Genomic DNA, 19,555 nt, shown 5'->3' on the forward strand with positions numbered 1-19,555 from the left:
AATCCAAAACGAGCATCCCATTTCTAGATGTCAAAGTTCATGTGGATGATCACGGCAAAATTATGACCGATTTATACGAAAAACCCACCGACACCCATCAGTATCTTCATTTTAATTCCTCACACCCTAGACATGTTAAACGAGGTTTACCATATAGCCTGGCCATTCGAATTTGTCGCATTTGTTCAGAAACTCATTGGAGAGACACACACCTTTCTGAACTACAATTTTCTCTCTTGGAACGAGGCTACCCACGAAATCTTGTGGTAAACCAAATCGAACGTGCCAAGGCGATCCCCAGAACAACCTTACTGCAATACCATAATAAACAACCCCAATCCCGCATCCCCCTTGTCACCACCTTCACCCTCGTCATCCCGACTTGAAAAAGTTATCTCCTCACACTTTAACACTCTACACAAATCACCAAGATGTACACAGGCGATACCAGATACACCTATAATATCATACCGTCGTAACAGAAATCTCCGCGATCTTCTGGTTCACTCCGACATCAGTACGTCCATTACACACAAACCTGGTTTCTTTAAATGCGGCTCAAAAAGGGCATGCAATGTTTGCAAATTTTCATCGGATATCACCCATTTCACTAGCACAGCCAATAATACCACCCATGAAATCAAAATAATATGAGCTGTCAAAGTAAAAACATCATTTATCTCATCACATGCAAACGTTGCTCAAAACAATATGTGGGTGAAACTAAGACTTCACTTAGACTACGTTTCAACAATCATCTCTCGACTACTCGCCACAATAAAGACACCCCTGTAGCCACCCATTTCAACTCTGATCAGCATGACATCAACGACATTACAATTTCCGCGATAGTGCAAATATATCAGTCAGATGATAAGCTGCGTAAACAAATCGAATCACTATGGATCCAGAAAACTCAATACTCTTTCACCTTTTGGCTTAAACATCCGCCCAATATTCAAATAAGTTCCCACGGCTCCCTCTCAGTCCATTTCCCGAAGGTATAAATAGCCATTCACCTGCATATCCGCACGCCAGATTCCAACCTTGGGCGTCGGACTGCAAGGTGGGTACATCATTTCCAATCGATCGACTTTCTCAGACAATTCCACAGTTTAAAGTTTCGTAAAGCAATAATGTACAACATTTATTTATAAGCACGATCTTTGTATTTTCCGTTATACAGTACACCTGAAGAAGCTCCAGTTTTGGAGCGAAACGTTGTGTCACAAGTTTATTAAAATACGTTCGGACCAAACAACTGGGTGTGGTAGTGTGTATCAATCAAGTTTTCTATATTATTCCACTCCACTCTCCACTGGGGATCAACTGCTCACGTCCTATTGATACTATATATATATATATATATATATATATATATATATATATATATATATATATATATATATATATATATATATATATATATATATATATATATATATATATATAATCCCATGGTAAGAAGTTGTGCGGCTCCGCGAAAAACACGAGTATACGATGACGTCAAACAGAGAAAAATTCCATGGGATTATATATTTATCACATGAACAGTCTTCTTATTTTTCTTTGATGTGGATGGATCAAAATTATTGTAACAAATTGCATGATTTTTATCGCGATTTTGTGTTTTATTTACGCGGATTACTTACATTTAATGAGTAAAGCGGTCCGTCACCCAGGAGATGTGCAAATGTTTACAGGTATACTTTCATTCATAAATCCCATTAAGCTAAAAATTTGATACATGGAATGTATCTCCACCAATCAGACATACGGATTCGGTCACGTGCGCGTGTCAATCATTGTCTCGCGCTGGAGCGATGCCAAGGCAAGTCTGCCATCGGCGGACATAGCTTTCACCGCGCTGGCGACGGATAACGATAGTATTTTGAGTTATTTAGAATATTTAGAATTATATTTATAAAGCGAATGCAACGGCACGATAGAAACAGTAGTTATCATTCTTACAGATGCTGTGGCTTTTAAAATATCACAAGTTTACGGCCTTGGCGAGCCCGAAAGTTTCAGATCGATGACACACAGTGTACGCTTGTATGTATAGTGGGCACTGCCGTCACCGGTCTCCGCCGGTGGCCATTTCAGTCGTCAATGTTTTCGTCATACGGACTTTGATATTTGCTGTGACACATATATCGCCCGTAGGTACTTCCCAATTTTGTTACTTGACGGGAACTCTGTTCTGTTGTGAGTGTTGTCCGAGTAAACTTTCGAAATGCATCGGATTCTACAGCGCTGCACTGCAGAGTTTACGCTATGTAAGCCTTACAGTTCGACAGCTTAGGCTTGATTCCGATCGAGAAACAACGGAATAGTATTTGTGTGATGAAGGAAATTTATCGTTGTTCGTCGATATTTGTGCCTTCTATGTCGCTTTCCCGAAGTTTATACAGTATTCATTTATTAAGTTGAACTTTCGTTGAGGTGTATCTTTCGGGTTTATCGCCAACCGGGATCGCCAGGTACGACGTCGCTTGGCGATCGCCAGGTACACGACGATATCCACATTGAGCCTTGCGACTGGAGCCGTGACGTTACTGAGCCAAACGATCGACGGTATCCTCATTCGATTCTTGGGAATAGTAAAGCTTTAGCGACTCGAAATTTCGTTGGGCATGCCTTCTATGTTTCCGTATCTGGATTTATCGGGTCACCTTTTTGTCAAAATGCCATGAGAGCACGGCATCGATCACGACAAATCGGTCTGTGTCGCGATGTGCACGTACGAACGGTACCATTGCAGGAAGAAAGTTCCGGTTGATGACGTACAACAGCGGTAATATGGATTTCTTATCTGTGCTGGTGTACGTCACACAGGTGGAGATACGGGCCAATTCATGTGATAATATATATATATATATATATATAGAGAGAGAGAGAGAGAGAGAGAGAGAGAGAGAGAGAGAGAGAGAGAGAGAGAGAGATAGATAGATAGATAGATAGATAGATAGATAGATAGATAGATAGTTAGATAGATAGATAGATAGATAGAAGATACATAGATTCAGATAGAAGTGAAAGGATTACTGGCTTGACACACATACCACAGGGGCAGATGAAAGTCCCCTGGGGTGGGGAGGAGGGTTTTTCTTTGTGCAACAGTTTACCTTATTTGATTTTATTAATATTGACTGTGATATTTCAAATAAAGCTTTCGACTCCAAACTGTCTGACTGTGTTTTCAATACCTACAATTCCTTATCTCCTCTTCAACCAGTGCACATACCACTCTAATTGCTGCGCAAACATTGCCAACTTATTAATGACTGAGCGTATCAGCGGATTAGCTTATTAAGTCAACACCACAGCGGTCCCACACGTAGTGAAATAGGGAAAGGGTTGAAGATCTCAGAAACAGTGTCACAAAAAAATGCAAATCTGAGCAGATATAAAAGTCAATCGAAATTTAACGACTATCAAAAGCATCGCCATACCGATGAACTGTTATATGCCAAAGTTCGCCGTCTAAAATGGTCATCTTGAGCCAGAAAACCAACCTACATTTTTGAGTCGGTCATGCTCTGATGTCGTCCGTAAGAGCGGAAGTCAGAAGGAGGACCTTTTGACCTCAAACCTATTTATTTCCAGTCCAGAAGTAAACATATTTCCCATGATGCGTTTGATGTTATATAATGTAAAAGTTCGTACATTCTATATGAGCACGCTACAAGACTGCTTGTAATCAATCCTACAAAATCAAAACAAGGATTCAATTTTTATCCTTTTTGTCACAAAAACTTTGATAACGATGAGTTTAAGAACATAAACAAAACTTCTGAAAATTCTGCACAAAAAGAGCTGAAGGGTGAGGTATCACGTTTCCTGCCTCTTGCATCTTGCACATACATCTACACAAACCTCCTTGATCAATCGAGGCAGTCCATAGACTCCCATGTATAAGGCCAAGAAAAATAAAATTTAGTTTCTCATCGTATTCATATTGCAAAAACGGATGCAGTGACACAGTTTTTAGTCCCCACGGATGAAGTCCAGGGGGCTTATAGATTGGGTCATGTCCGTCCGTGAGCTCATCCGTGAGTCTATCCGTTCACGCAGATATCTCAGATATTTTGACAAAATGTCATGTGACCTTGGTGACCTTTGACCTCAAATATATATATTTGTCCATAACTCAGTAACCACAAGTGCTACACCCTTCATATATGGTATGATGGGACAGCTTATGACGCCACATATTATACCTCATTAATTATGCGTATATCTAATTTTGAGCGAGTCAATAGAGCTAGAGGTCTGATTTTGGTATATAGGGACAACTTAGCAATACAATTTTTTTTACAAAATGTCACGTGTGACCTCGGTGACCTTTGACCTCAAATATACATATTTGTCCATAACTCAGTAACCACAAGTGGTACACCCTTCATATATGGTATGATGGGAGACCTTATGATGCTTCATACTGTACCTCATTAATTATGCGTATATCTAATTCTGAGCAAGCCCATAGAGCTGGATGTCTGATTTTTGGTATGTAGGGATAACTATAGGATAGAATTTTTGACCAAATGTCATGTGATCTCGATGACCTTTGACCTGAAATATACGTTTATGTCGATAAATACGTAACCACAAGTGCTATGTCCTTTATATTTAGTAGGGTGGGAGACCTTATGACAACACACGCTTTACCTCATTAATTATGCACACATCTAATTCTGGGCAAGCGAATAGAGCTAGAGGTCTGATTTTTGGCATATAGGGATTAATTAGCAATACAATTTTTTTTCAAAATGTCACGTGACCTTATGACCTTTGACATTGATTATACATATATATGCATAACTCAGTAACCACAAGTTCTATACCCTCCATTTCTGATAGGATATTAGACCTTAAGATGTCACATCTTGTACCTCATTATTATAGCATATGTATTTCTTGGCTGGCCAATACAGCTAGAGGTCTGATCTTTTTTCCCAATTTAGAACCATAACCATGGCTCATGTGTTTCAAATTGGGAACAACGACATAGACCTATGTGCCCATAGATCTCAACATATACACTCCAGTGATACTTCTTAATGACCACATTTCCCTGCCCCATCAAGACTAATACTCCTATTACAAGTGGGGACTATGTCATTGTCAATGACTTGTTTACATCCATGTTGTGACCGACTCGTTTGCCTGGCTTCCCCGATAATACATCGTCGACTATCCATACCAATGAAGTTCTCACCTACTGTATTCCAACAGAACCTCCACCATGTGCACATCGTATCAACAAAACATCTTGAATGGCAAGGAACACGACTTAGACTTCCTAGTATTACCCCGGTATTACCAGGCTTGCGAATTTGCTTACATTTTCTTGCCTGTTCTCGTTTTAAAATGTTAGTGTGTTTTTCCCTTCCGCGTCCATGTGAAGCGTAAGTTATAGTATTTTCCCCAAAAGACAGACAGCCCTCGCTTCAGTTTCCGAGAACTAGATGGATAAAATCATCAACTTTTTATTCAGTTTTTTGTTTGTTAAGGTGCTGGTACTGCAAGCACGCCTTTTCAATAAAAACGATTTCATGGTATTTGATACATTGTCTATGTATTCTGTCTGTAAAAACGTCAGCGACTGCGTTTAGGTTGTTGCGCGGCACAACAGAGGGTCCACGCTGACTTTTATATATTTTCGCTGTATTGTTATGCACTTTCCACCATTATCATTCTTCAAACACGCAACTCAACGACGGCAGAACATAATTAGAATGAGCTAAATAGGATAGGAAAATGCAGTCAGGAACTTAATCTATGTCATCAAAAATTTTGTAACATAACGGTTGCTGTTCTCCTTCAGGCCGTTCAGATTTATTTTAATTTTTTTCTGAGCTGTCTCTCCACATGACTGTTTCTATTGACTTTTTAACTTTTCTACATTTTCTCTCCTGATCGGTCGGACGGTAGCCTAGTTGATATTTTCTATATTTTCAATATTTCTCTCCACAACCAATGGCGCCAGGTCGTGGCTGTAAAGTGTTGAATTTTACGACATGTTTCTCAACGACCGTGGCTTTCAGGTATTCGACTTCATTTCTGTCCACGGCCGGTTGTGGTCGTGGCCGTAAGTGTTAAATTTTTCCCGACATTTTCTCAACAATCGGTCATGAGGTTACGGCTTTCAAGCTTTGAGTCTGACTTTTTTCCCGGTAATTTTTCTCAACGATCGGTCGTGAGGTCATGGCTGTAAAGTGTTGAATTTAGCCCGACATTTTCTCAATGATCAGTCTTGAGGTTATGGCTTTCAGGCTTTGACTTTTTTCCTGGTAATTTTTCTCAACGACCGATCGTGAGGTCGTGGCTGTAAGTGTAAAGTGTTGAATTTTTGCCAACATTTGTCTACACGACCGGTCGCGAGGTTGTGGCTTTTAGGTTTTCGACTTTTTTCAGTAATTTCTCTCAATGGCCGGTCACTAGGGAGCTCCTTTACCGTTTATTTATGAATAATAAGTTGTTTACCTTCCTGTTTATTTACGAATTCATGAATATTTAAAGCGTCCACTATTTTACGGATGACATCGTGACACTGTGTCTGTGATCTTCAAACCTTTCCTTATTTTAATGCGTGTGGGACGGCTGTGGTGTTGACTCAATCAATACTCAGAGGTGAATCAGAAGGTTCAGAAGGTGCTGGGAGAACACTTGATCATGGCAAAGAACTGCATGGCTCACCTGTACCTAGCCCGAGTGAAGCAGTCATGTCTGATAGTGAATCAGAGGGTACATGTGCAGAAAGTGTCAGTGAAGTGCAAATTTCAAGTAAAGATTTAGGCGGCACACCTACCACAAGTGAAAAAGTGAAACCCGACAGTGAAGCACTGGACTCGGGAAGTGTTAGTAGTAAACCTATTTCCAGCAGAGTTTCAGATGACCTATGCAGCACTACCGATAGCAGAACAATGATGTATAAAAGTCAGTCAGAAGGAATGCTATCTTCCAGCGGTGATTTTGATGACCCAGCTAAGGCAACAAGAACCAGTAACAACAAATCAGGAAGCCTTTCTAAGAAGAGAGAAGACAGTGAGTTGGCGTGTTATAAATCCAGCCAGAGCTCCAAGCCACAGGTTTTGCCTAAGAAGCAACAGAAATGTCACAAACAGACCATTGGCCACAAATGTAAAGAGTGTGGAAAGGTGCTTGCAACAAAGGTGGTCCTGAAGACACATTTAAAACGTCATCATCAGGAAAGATGGAAGATTAAAAAATAGTGTTCCCACTTGTGAAATATGTAAGGTCTTTGCCAGGCAGTGTAATGTCCACAGACATAAATTAGCCATGCATCAGAAAGGTAGCAGAAAACCAGACCCTTGTGAATTTTGTAGCACAGAGTTCCTTCACTTGAGAGATCTGCATGTTCACAAACTTGAATCACACCAAGGTAAAGGATTGTCCACCAATGGCAAGGATCAACTTGAAAAGTGTAGGTGTTCCATTTGTGGCATAATCTTATCAAACTTTTCCAACGTGAAAAGACATGAGAATTCACATGCACGGGAAAAGAAGAAACCTGCGGCTAGCAAAGGTGGAACTCAATCTTCTGACATCAATGTTGGGGGCCAAGTGAGCAGAAGTGAAAAACAACTATTTGCTGATGTTGAAGTAGACCTATATGTACCTAATGCAAGTGGAAGTCTTATTTCAAACAAACATTCTGAGGGGGACTCTCATAATGCTGATATTGGTGAAGGAGAGTGGCAGTGTTGTGCATGCAAGCAGGGCTTTGAGTCTGAGGATTTGTTATGTAAACATCAAGAAAAAGACCATCAGGGCATGAAGCCCTATGCATGTGAAAAATGTGGACATGCATTTGCATCAAAACCTGTTCTAGTTAGACATCAGAGACATCGGTGTTCTCGTCAATTCAACAAGAGTGAAGTCGTCACATGTGAAATGTGATAAGAAATTTGCCAATGCTGGAAATGTTCAAAGACACAAATCAGCCATGCATGAAATAGAAAGCAGGAAACCAGATCCTTGTGAATTGTGTGGTACAGAATGTCTTAACTTGAGAGATCTACATCTCCACAAACTTGAATCACATCAAGGTGAAGGATTGTCTGCTCTCGAGAAGGACCAACTGGAAAAGTGCAAGTGTTCAATCTGTGGCAAGATCTTGGCTAACTTTAGCAATATGAAACGACACCATGAGCTGCATCACAAAATTGGATTTCAGAGCAAATTGAAACAACATCAACGGTCACAGCACACCAGTAGGTCACAAAGGAAGCCCACTGAAAATAACAAGTGGATTTGTCGTGAATGTGAGCAGAGTTTTGAGTCACAAATACTGCTTCGCAAACACTACAAAACTCATGATAACAAGTGCTACAGATGCGAAAAATGTGGGAAGAGTTTTGGAATGAAACACAGTCTGTCCAAGCATGTGATGTGTCATCGGTATGAAGGGCAATTTGAGTGTCCTATCTGCCGTAAAGTCTTCGCTCAGAAGTGGTACATGCAGAACCACCTACGTGTTACCCACTCCACCATAAGACCATATTCATGCAACCAGTGTGAGAAGTCATTACAAGTGAGAACAAGTCTCCTCTCCCACAGACGCATTGTGCATGAGAAGGACAACAAACAACATCTGTGTACTGCATGTGGAAAGATGTTCAAGACTAAAGGTAACTTCAACTTGCACTTCAGGGGAAGGCACACCAACGAAACACCTTATGTCTGTCCGGTATGCAGCAAGGGCTTCCGGTATAACACAGAATTCAAGAGTCACATGCAGAGACATTCACAGGGGCTGAATTTCTTATGTGAACTTTGTGGGAAGGCTTTTAAAACACAAGTTGCTGTTTCAAGACACAGAAATGTGACTCACTCCAATGTATTTCCATATACTTGTCCTCTGTGTGGAAAAGTATTTAAAGTTAAAGCTAAGATGAAGGCACACTTAGCCAGACATAGATGAAGGCATACTTATCCAGACATACTAAGTCTTATTTAAATGGGCAGTGATATTTGGTATTTCTTTTTAAGGGACCATAGCTGTAACTTTGATGAAATATTCTCATATTTTTGTTGTACAACGCAAACAAATTTTCTTATTCTTAGTACTCTACAGCATGTGAGAATACAAGACATTAGGCTAAGAATAAAATGCAAATCATTCATATGCAGTGTTATATAATAAATTATTTTCTCGACAAAAATTCACACTTCAAAAATAACATTGATTATTAACACATACAGATTCTGTAAGTTGAACGCCAGACATTTCAAAGCTTTTTGAGTGGAGTAAGCAGAACAAAAAGCAATTTTACTCTCAGACTACAAATACTGGAAAACTTGATAGTCCTGTTCAAATCATTGTTTATTTTTTCGTTTAGGAATCTCTACCTATCCATACATGTTTGTGCATGTAAAGTCTGTTTTTGACTTAGCTGATTTTTTGTTAGTTGCTGATAAGTATGACATCTCACAATTGCGAGAAATTGTAGTTGAAACTTCATTAATTTTAATTCTTCAAACAGCAACACATACCGGGGTACTCATGCTGTAATGATTATTGAACATATGATTCAAAGTCAATGTTTGGAAGATACATTGTTCTTCAAGTTTATTAGAAATTCAGTTTCTTGCTTGTGAAGTGTAACTCCCTGGGGGAAAAATGATTAATGTTTGCAAGTAGTCATATCTGATATTTTAGCAAATACAGCTAAAAAGTGTGTTTGCTGCATTTCATGAAGATGTCACGCATATAGCCTCATTTGCACATTTAAACTTTTCGATTTGAGTGTGTAGAAAAATTCAAAATTCAGCGTTAGAATTAAATTTAAACTTAATGATAACAAAATGGAAATTTTAATTTTTTTACCAAAACAACAATCTGCTAAATTAATTTTTGACCATGGCAAAGTAGTGATTACAGCATAAAATTTTAACACATTTTGTAATGCGGGTTTTCATCTTGATTCAGGCTTGCGGATGGAACATCATGTAAGTCACATTTGTAGAACAACTTGTACAATCTTTGATGAATTTTTCATTATTTGAGTTAAGGCACTGATGAAATTCTTGTTCAGGCTTCATTATCTCAATTTGCATGGCATGCCAAATCTTTTTTTGATAAATAATGTGTTTTGAATGATGTACATGTAGTGATGGTGGTGATACATCTGAAAAAGTATGATGGTGTGACCGACTCACTGATTCAACTACACTGGCTTCTAGCAAAGATCGGGATACATTCAAGATAATTTCATTTTGTTTTAAAATGTATTGAATTTTTACTCTGATTAAATGTATACTTTTTAGTGTGTTGTAAAGCCTTTTTGAATATTTTACTGTAGAAAAGCTGTTTTGACTGACTAAAACATTGTCATTTTCAAACAACTTGTTGCAAAACTCTGTTACATTCATGTCACAAACCTGCATGTACTAAGTTCTGTGGATCAGCCATTTCCAAGATTTAAGTCCTCATTTTGGCAAATCTGCAATGCTTTCACACAGCATTCCAGTAGAAACCATAGACCCTCCAAAAAGCTATGTAGAAATTGACTCTCTGTTAACTTAAAATTGTCATTTTGTGCTCCCATATAGGTAAAAGTATTGAATAGTTCATCTTCATTACCATGCAAACCACAGGCATCAAACTCTGATCAGTTGTAGCTGTTTCCAAATCCCAATATGTAGCACATTGTATCTCAATTAAGTTAACCACTCATAGCTATCAAAATAACAGACAGACAGACAAACATCTTCCCCTCACTTAGCCCCTTTATGTCAAAGTGGAGCTGTAATCTGCAAACTTGTGACAAGTGCTGTACTTTTTCCCTGGCTTTTCATTATGATAGAGTTCACTGCAACATCTTATTTTATGTTGTTATTGTTCATCAAAATTAGTCACATTTACTCTATAATAATATCTATATAAATGAAACAAGTTTCTTATGTAACTTGTTTTAGTGGGCTTAAAACTAAGAGAGCAGGGGCTCATTGTTTGTAACTTTTATTACAGAACTGTACCCATTTTAGTTCTGATAGTAGGTATTGTTTCAGATATTTTTCATATATTCTCAATTTGATTCTTTTTAATCAAGCTGTAATGTTCATTACTTAAAATGTTTAACATTAATCTGTATTATTCACTATTAAAACTTTTTAAAATGTGCCTGTTATGTATGTCTGTATGTATGTATGTATGTATGTATGTATGTATGTATGTATGTATGTATGTATGTATGTATTGTTACGTGCAGAGAAAACGAACAAAAGGGTGAACTCAGCAGTTAATGTTTAAACAAAATTTATTACAAAAATAAAACTAATTGCTAAGTCAGGGATAGAGTACAAGCTTTAAAAGTGTACAGACTACTTATCTCAGCTGGGACGGCAAAGCTCCAGTCTCAGAGTTGTAACAGTCAGTTGGATGAATGAACAGTCCTTGCAGGCTTGAAGCTGCACAAAGTCCACAGTATAAATCCAGCGTTGGCAGTGAAGGTCTTGAAAAGTCTTGAGAATGACTACTGCTGGAGTTTAGTAACACACAAGAGACACGATCCCAAAAGTCTGACTGGAAGCTGTGCACGTCCCTTTTATAAAGGCATATAAGAACAATCTAGAACTTTTATTGACATGCTAATTACTGTTCTAAAATTATCTCCCTTACACAACTAATCAACTTTCCAGAACATTCCAACATGACTAATTGAATTCAAGGTTGTGAGGTCATCAAGGGCAGTGACCTTGAGAATGTTCTAGACTAGTAACACACAAGAGACACGATCCCAAAAGTCTGACTGGAAGCTGTGCACGTCCCTTTATAAAGGCATATAAGAACAATCTAGAACTTTTATTGACATGCTAATTACTGTTCTAAATTATCTCCCTTACACAACTAATCACTTTCCAGAACATTCCAAACATGACTAATTGAATTCAAGGTTGTGAGGTCATCAAGGGCAGTGACCTTGAGAATGTTCTAGACTAATTGAACTCAGTCATGATGAGTGTGGGGAAATGACCTACATAACACACCCCCTCTTCAAAAAAGAAAATTTTTCAAAGAAAAATCTTTCTTTTACAAATGTAATCTTGAAAAGGATTTAAGTACTCAAATTTTGTTTTACTCTAAAGTAAAATTTCTTTAAAGTGAACAACAATAAAATTTCTTGAAAGTGAACAACAATAAACTCTAATACGAGAGAGACAGTCTGCAATTAAATTGTCTCTGCCTTTGATATGTCTAATGTCAAGATTAAACTCCTGTAACATTAAACTCCATCTTAGCAATCTCTGATTTTTGCCTTTAAATTTCTGCAGAAAAACAAGAGGGTTGTGATCGATATAACCACTATTGGCTGATTTGAAGAAGTAACATAAACTTCAAAATGCTGTAAAGCTAATATCAAAGATAAACACTCTTTTTCAATTGTAGAGTAGTTTCTCTGGGATTTGTTAAATTTGCGTGAAAAATAGCAAACAGGATGATCTATACCATGACTATCCTCTTGCAATAAAACAGCACCAGCAGCCGTATCACTAGCATCTACAGCTAATTTGAATGGCAAAGTGAAATCTGGTGCAGACAACACTGGGGCACTTTGCAGTATGGCTTTAAGTGTATCAAATGCCTGTTGGCATTGCTCTGACCAAACAACTTTACTTTCTTTTTAAGTAAGTTAGTCAAAGGCTCAGTAATTGTGGAGAAATTTGGACAGAATTTTCTGTAGTAACCAGCCATACCGAGAAAGCGCATCAGTTGTCGTTTGCAGTTTGGTATGGGAAAACTTGAAATGGCACTGATTTTGGCATCAACAGGTTTTACCTCACCCTGTCCTACAGTATGTCCGAGGTAAGTCACCCTTGCCCAACCAAACTCAGATTTGGCAAGGTTGACAGTCAACATTGCTTTGCTCAGTCTCTCAAAGAACTTCCGCATGAGTTTGATGTGTTCCTCCCAGGTGTCACTATACAGGACGACGTCGTCAACGTAAGCTTCACATCCGTCTAGCCCGGATATGACGTCGTTGATCATCCATTGGAATGTTGCCGGAGAGTTCTTCATTCCAAATGGCATCACCTTGTACTAGAACAATCCGTCTGGTGTAACAAAGGAGGATATTTCACGAGCACGATCCATCAGAGGGACTTGCCAAAATCCCTTCAGTAGGTCAAATTTCGTCACATACTTGGCTTTTCCCACTCGGTCGATGCAGTCATCAATCCTTGGGATTGGGAAAGTGTCTGTCTTTGTTAAAGTGTTGACCTTCCTAAAGTCCGTGCACATACGATAACTGTGATCTGATTTGGGAACAAGTATGCACGGCGAACTCCAGTTACTTTTACTGGGTTCAATAAAGTCATTGTCCAGCAGGTATTTGACTTCTTCCTGGAGTATTTTGCTTTTGTTGGATTCAGTCTGTATGGATGTTGTTTTACAGGCTTACTGTCCCCAACATCAACGTCGTGATAGATGACGTTTGTCCTCGTTGGAACATCTTGAAACAGGTGTTTATATTCGTGGAGCAGTTCTTTCACCTGTTGTTGTTGTTCTGGCTGGAGGTGTGCCAACTTTGTAGACTCCAGCTTCTCCAGGATTTCTGAGTTCTGAAGCTTGACCGAGCCCAGCTTTGAGTTTAGAGTATTTTCACTCAAGTCAGTTTCAGTATCACTATCTTCATAATGGCCAGAACTGACGGTACTGACAGGCTGAGTTATAGTAGGATTATCCCTATCCAAATATGGCTTAAGCATATATATGTGACATAGCTGTTTTTGTTTTCGCCTGTCAGGTGTTATTATGATGTAATTTAAATCACTCAATTTCTTATCAATTAGATATGGCCCAAAGTAACGAGCATGGAGTGGTTTGCCAGGAATTGGAAGTAGAACAAGAACCTTTTGACCTGGTTCAAACTTCCGTTTTGAGGTGCTTTTATCATATTTGGTTTTCATTGACTGCTGAGATGACTCAAGATTTTCTCTGGCTAATTCACATGCTTTAGAGAGTTTTGTACGAAAATCTGACACATATTGCAAAATATTCAGACAATCATCATCGTCTGATAGGAATTTCTCTTTAACGAGCTTAAGTGGGCCACGGACTGTATGTCCAAATACAAGCTCAAATGGGCTAAAACCAAGAGACTCCTGAATTGACTCTCTAACAGCAAAGAGCAGAAAATGAATTCCTTCATCCCACTGCTTCTCTGTGTCAAAACAGTAGGTCCTAATCATGTTTTTCAAAGTTTGATGAAATCGCTCAAGAGCACCCTGACTTTCTGGATGATAGGCGGATGACCTATACTGTTTAATGCCTAGCTGATCCATTACTTGTTGAAAAATACCAGACATAAAGTTGGAGCCTTGATCGGACTGGACACATTTAGGGAGGCCAAATAAAGTGAAAAATTTGACTAGAGCTCTCACTATAGTCTTTGTCTTTATATTTCTCAGTGGTATGGCTTCGGGGAACCGAGTTGATGTACACATTATTGTCAGCATGTACTCATTTCCTGATCTTGTTTTTGGTAGGGGCCCAACACAGTCTATTAGTATCCTACTAAATGGTTCTTGAAATGCAGGAATTGGCTGTAAAGGGGCCTTTGGAATGGTCTGATTTGGCTTTCCTACCATTTGACATGTGTGACAAGTTTACAGAAATGTGCTACATCCTGCCTGAGATTAGGCCAATAAAAGTGACTGAGAATTTTATGATAAGTTTTCCTTACTCCCAAATGACCAGCCCAGGGGTTTCATGGGCCAGGCGCAATATTTCAGTACGGTAGGGCTTTGGAACCACAATTTGATGTTTTATAGCCCAATCGTCATCAACCAAGACATCTGGAGGTCTCCATTTACGCATGAAATACCAGATTTTGTATAATAGGAAACAGAGCTATCTGAAGTTTTACTCTTCATCATCTACCCTGTCAAACAAACACAAAATATCTGGGTCTTTGTGTTGTTCTGCAATGAGATTTGATCTAGAAAATGTCTGACTTTGGTCAGCAGAAGTTTTACTGGAAGTTTCAAATCCACGAGGGATAACGGAATGATCCGTGTCAAACACCTGACTGAGAAAGGTGTCATTTAAGTCAACATCTGTGACATTATTCTTGAGAGTATTTTGATTCTCGGAAGTTTTCTTTGACATGGCTCGAGTAATTGCACACGAAGGAAATAAATCGGGTATCTCTTGTTCAATTGGCTCTGGTCCTGATCTAAACTAGGATTATCAGTCACAAGTGGATTAGTAATGACCTTGTCCCCAGCAAGGTCGTTTCCAAGAAGAAGGTGAATCCCTTCAAAGGCAAAAAAGGCCTAATACCTAAAGCCACAGGTCCAGAAACAAAGTCCGAAGACAAATAGACATTATGGAGAGGAACAGGAATAAAGTCATTGCAATCTACCCCCTTAATAAGAACTTTAGAACCTGAAAATGACTTTTCAGAAAACGGCAGGGTATCTGCCAACAAAAGAGACTGGGAAGCCCCGGTATCTCTTAAAATTTTGACAGGGGTAGCGGAAGAAAAATCACTAGAAAGTGATATAAAACCATCATGAATAAATGGTTCGAAAATACCCATAATGCTATCTTGAGAAGAATTGACCTTGACCTCATTAATTGGGGATAAGAGGGGTTTAACCTCAGAAAATGTGTTACACACATTATTAGACTCTAATTGAGTTGATGAAGAAATAAAGCCGGTGGGCTTAGATCCACTTTGACCACTTTGACCTTCACGTTTTCTTTTCAACTTGAAACATTCTGACATTAAATGGCCGTCTTTCTTGCAATAATTACAAGAAAGTGTACCGAACTGTTTGTCAGAAGGAGATTGAGACTGGGATCTGATGATGTGGAAGTGTTACTTGAATTTTGTGAACTGTTGTCATTTGATTTCCTACTCTCCTTTGAAAAATTCTTGATGAAAAGGAGGAGTTAAATTTACCTGCATTGTTTCTGTATGAAAAGGACTGGGATGGTTTGCTGAGAAATGAAGATTGTGGGTCAATGAATAATCATCGGCCAAACGTGCAGCAACCTCTAATGTATCTGCCTTTTGTTCATTGATAAACGTCTTGATGTCACTCCGGATGCACCTTTTAAATTCCTCAATCAAACGAGCTGTCGTAATTGTCATAATTCTGACTGACCTTTTCAGAAGAACACCAACGATCAAACAGTTGTTCTTTTGTACGAGCAAATTCAACATAAGTTTGATCCTTCACCTTCGCACAATCCCTAATTTCTGACGGTAAGCTTCAGGCACCAACTCATAGCCCTTGAGAATTAATTCCTTCACAGAATCATAATTTGAAGCCTGCTCTACTGACAACTGAATGTAAATTTCTCTGGCTTTACCCACCAAAACACTCTGCAAAAGCATAGACCAGGACTCCTTAGGCCAATTCAGACTCTGAGCAATTTTCTCAAAATGAAGGAAATATTTATCAACATCCTTCTCTTGGAAAGGGGGAACTAGCCTGAAATGCTTAGTGATGTCAAAACCGTCTGAAGGGAAGAATTTTCCTGACTTTCCAAGCTCTAAACGTCTCATTTCTAATTGCAGTCGGTGTTCTGCTAATTCTCTTTCCTTTTCTTTTTCCTCTCTTTCTTTCTCTCTTTGTCTTTCTCCCATTTCTAATTCTTCTCTCTCATTTGTAATTCTAGTTTCTTGATCTCCAAATTTGTCTGCATTTCTAATTCTAATTTCTGAGTTCAGAGGTAGACTCGGGCTCATAATCTTTTAAGGCAGACTCCTCAAAATGGCCTGATTTAACTAAATGTTTTGCAATCTTGAACTGTATTTCTCGCTTGCGCATAGATCGTTTAACTTCTACCTTAAGGAAATTGGCCAGTGTTATGAGGTCGTCTTTTCTGAGGGAATCAAATGTGTCCTGATCAAGGTCATCCATTTCCTCTGGTTTAAATTCCGCCATGATTAAATTTCGCTGAGTTCACAGTATACAGTAGTTTTAAAAAGGCTGGCAAAATGTTGTCAAACGGCTCAAAATGTTCGATCCCGGACAAGCCCCCAATTTGTTACGTGCAGAGAAAACGAACAAAAGGGTGAACTCAGCAGTTAATGTTTAAACAAAATTTATTACAAAAATAAAACTAATTGCTAAGTCAGGGATAGAGTACAAGCTTTAAAAGTGTACAGACTACTTATCTCAGCTGGGACGGCAAAGCTCCAGTCTCAGAGTTGTAACAGTCAGTTGGATGAATGAACAGTCCTTGCAGGCTTGAAGCTGCACAAAGTCCACAGTATAAATCCAGCGTTGGCAGTGAAGGTCTTGAAAAGTCTTGAGAATGACTACTGCTGGAGTTTAGTAACACACAAGAGACACGATCCCAAAAGTCTGACTGGAAGCTGTGCACGTCCCTTTTATAAAGGCATATAAGAACAATCTAGAACTTTTATTGACATGCTAATTACTGTTCTAAAATTATCTCCCTTACACAACTAATCAACTTTCCAGAACATTCCAAACATGACTAATTGAATTCAAGGTTGTGAGGTCATCAAGGGCAGTGACCTTGAGAATGTTCTAGACTATAACACACAAGAGACACGATCCCAAAAGTCTGACTGGAAGCTGTGCACGTCCCTTTTATAAAGGCATATAAGAACAATCTAGGACTTTATTGACATGCTAATTACTGTTCTAAAATTATCTCCCTTACACAACTAATCAACTTTCCAGAACATTCCAAACATGACTAATTGAATTCAAGGTTGTGAGGTCATCAAGGGCAGTGACCTTGAGAATGTTCTAGACTAATTGAACTCAGGTCATGATGAGTGTGGGGGAAATGACCTACATAACAGTATGTATGTATGTATGTATGTATGTATGTAAGTATGTATGTATGTAGTATGTAATCCCGTCAACATCGATAACTCGCAAACCGCTGCACTTTTCAGCTTGGTATATAGTGTGTTGATGCATCCAGGACTATAGATGGGAAAATTACTATTCTTGGGCAATTTTTGTCATTTTGGTCATAAAATCGTAAAAGTATTTTCTTTTTAAAGCCCCTGGACAGACAGCTTTTATATTTAGTCTCAGATATCCAGAGATGAAAATAGTTAGATATGTGGAAATTGTCCTGAAATATACAAATTTGTATTTTTAAGACAATTTGTCATTTTTGGTCACGAAAACTTGTTCTCAAAATTGCTTGTCTGATAGCTTTATAATTTTGTATAAAGTCCCAAGGGATGTTATTAGATAAATATTCTGCTCGAAGTGTTGGGAAACCCCCAATTTGTGTATTTTAGGTAATTTTCTCAGTTTGTAACCTTAAATGACCTACAACAACCCAGGATATGTTGTGATACAGTTTCAAAGGCTGTGAACACAATTTTGTCATATTTGGTATCAATTTGTAGGAAAATTTGATCCAGAAAACAAAGCATAGGTGAATGTTTCATTGTGGACCAATTTCTGCAACTTTTCTGGAACTGATGAGAAATTTGGATCCAGGATAATTTCAGTGGAAGGCTACCTCATCAATCTTCTAGACCCTACCCCCTCTAGAATACCACCCCTTGGTATTGCTTTAATATTGTTTCCATAAGGCCAGATGGCAGGAAATATATTTACAACCTTGGGGATTTTTTAATTAATGCTATGAGTGCTATCATTCTAATGTAAAAAGAACTTAAGTTAGTTATAGATAGTGGAATGCATTACTTTTTACCAGATCCCTTGTACATTTTCCCCCACTCCCACCTTTTCTTTTTATGAAGCCTTCTGTGGCTATTTTTTGTTGTTGACATAATGTATTTAGGATCTGCTTGTCCCATTGCTATAGAAGTTGATATGCATGACCCTAAAGATGACCTCCAGTACCTAAGTTGGAGATCTTATTTGCTTTTGTCATTCTCGTTTTTCTTGTTTAAATATTTCTTGAATGGACCAATCAAACCGAATGTGAGCACATAGTGTCCTTGACAGTATTTCTGTTTTCTTGTGCTCTTCTTCCATCCAGGATATTTATCTGGTGATTTTGGATGTAGTACTGGTATGATGTCCAATTTAAGTGTGGCTCCTTTGACCAGTTAATACAGAATGTACCTGGAGGTCAGATATTCAGACTTTCAAGCATTTAAGACATCCTTTTGGCATATTATGAAATGGCAGATCATTGTTATGACACTAGATTTATACCTCCGTTGATAGATTTGCAATTTCGTACATGGTGCCAAGTTATGGAACAATTTATCGAATACTGTTAAAATAAGTACATCACGATTTCAGTTCATAAAATCATTAAAACAGTGGTTGTTACAAGACTAGTTGTGAGAAAGTTTAATACTTATCACTTCACTGAGCGCCACATGGTGGAATATGTAATGTAAATATTTATGGTACCAGACTCGATTAGCATAAAGCTATTTTTCTGGATCCATATTTGCATTTTGCCTAGTTTTAGTTTATGTAATAATGAAGTTGTCAGTCTAAGATTTCAAAAAGGCAATAAAATGATGAATGAATGAATGAATGAATGAATGAATGAAATTTAAATTTACCCGTTGGCTGTAAGTCCGCTCTG

At 38.4% G+C, this 19,555-nt stretch overlaps 1 protein-coding gene across 1 annotated transcript; it reads left to right on the forward strand.

The window, feature by feature from the left end:
• Nucleotides 1-7,308: 7,308 nt before the first annotated feature.
• On the forward strand, nt 7,309-8,953 carry LOC139116596 (zinc finger protein 665-like). The gene is made up of 2 exons (XM_070679192.1): nt 7,309-7,593; nt 7,862-8,953. Exons 1-2 carry the CDS (start codon nt 7,309-7,311, stop codon nt 8,951-8,953), a joined length of 1,377 nt encoding a protein of 458 aa, XP_070535293.1.
• The last annotated feature ends 10,602 nt before the right edge of the window (nt 8,954-19,555 follow it).

Source organism: Ptychodera flava, chromosome 17, assembly GCF_041260155.1.
Source record: "Ptychodera flava strain L36383 chromosome 17, AS_Pfla_20210202, whole genome shotgun sequence".
In the NCBI taxonomy this organism is placed as follows: domain Eukaryota; kingdom Metazoa; phylum Hemichordata; class Enteropneusta; family Ptychoderidae; genus Ptychodera; species Ptychodera flava.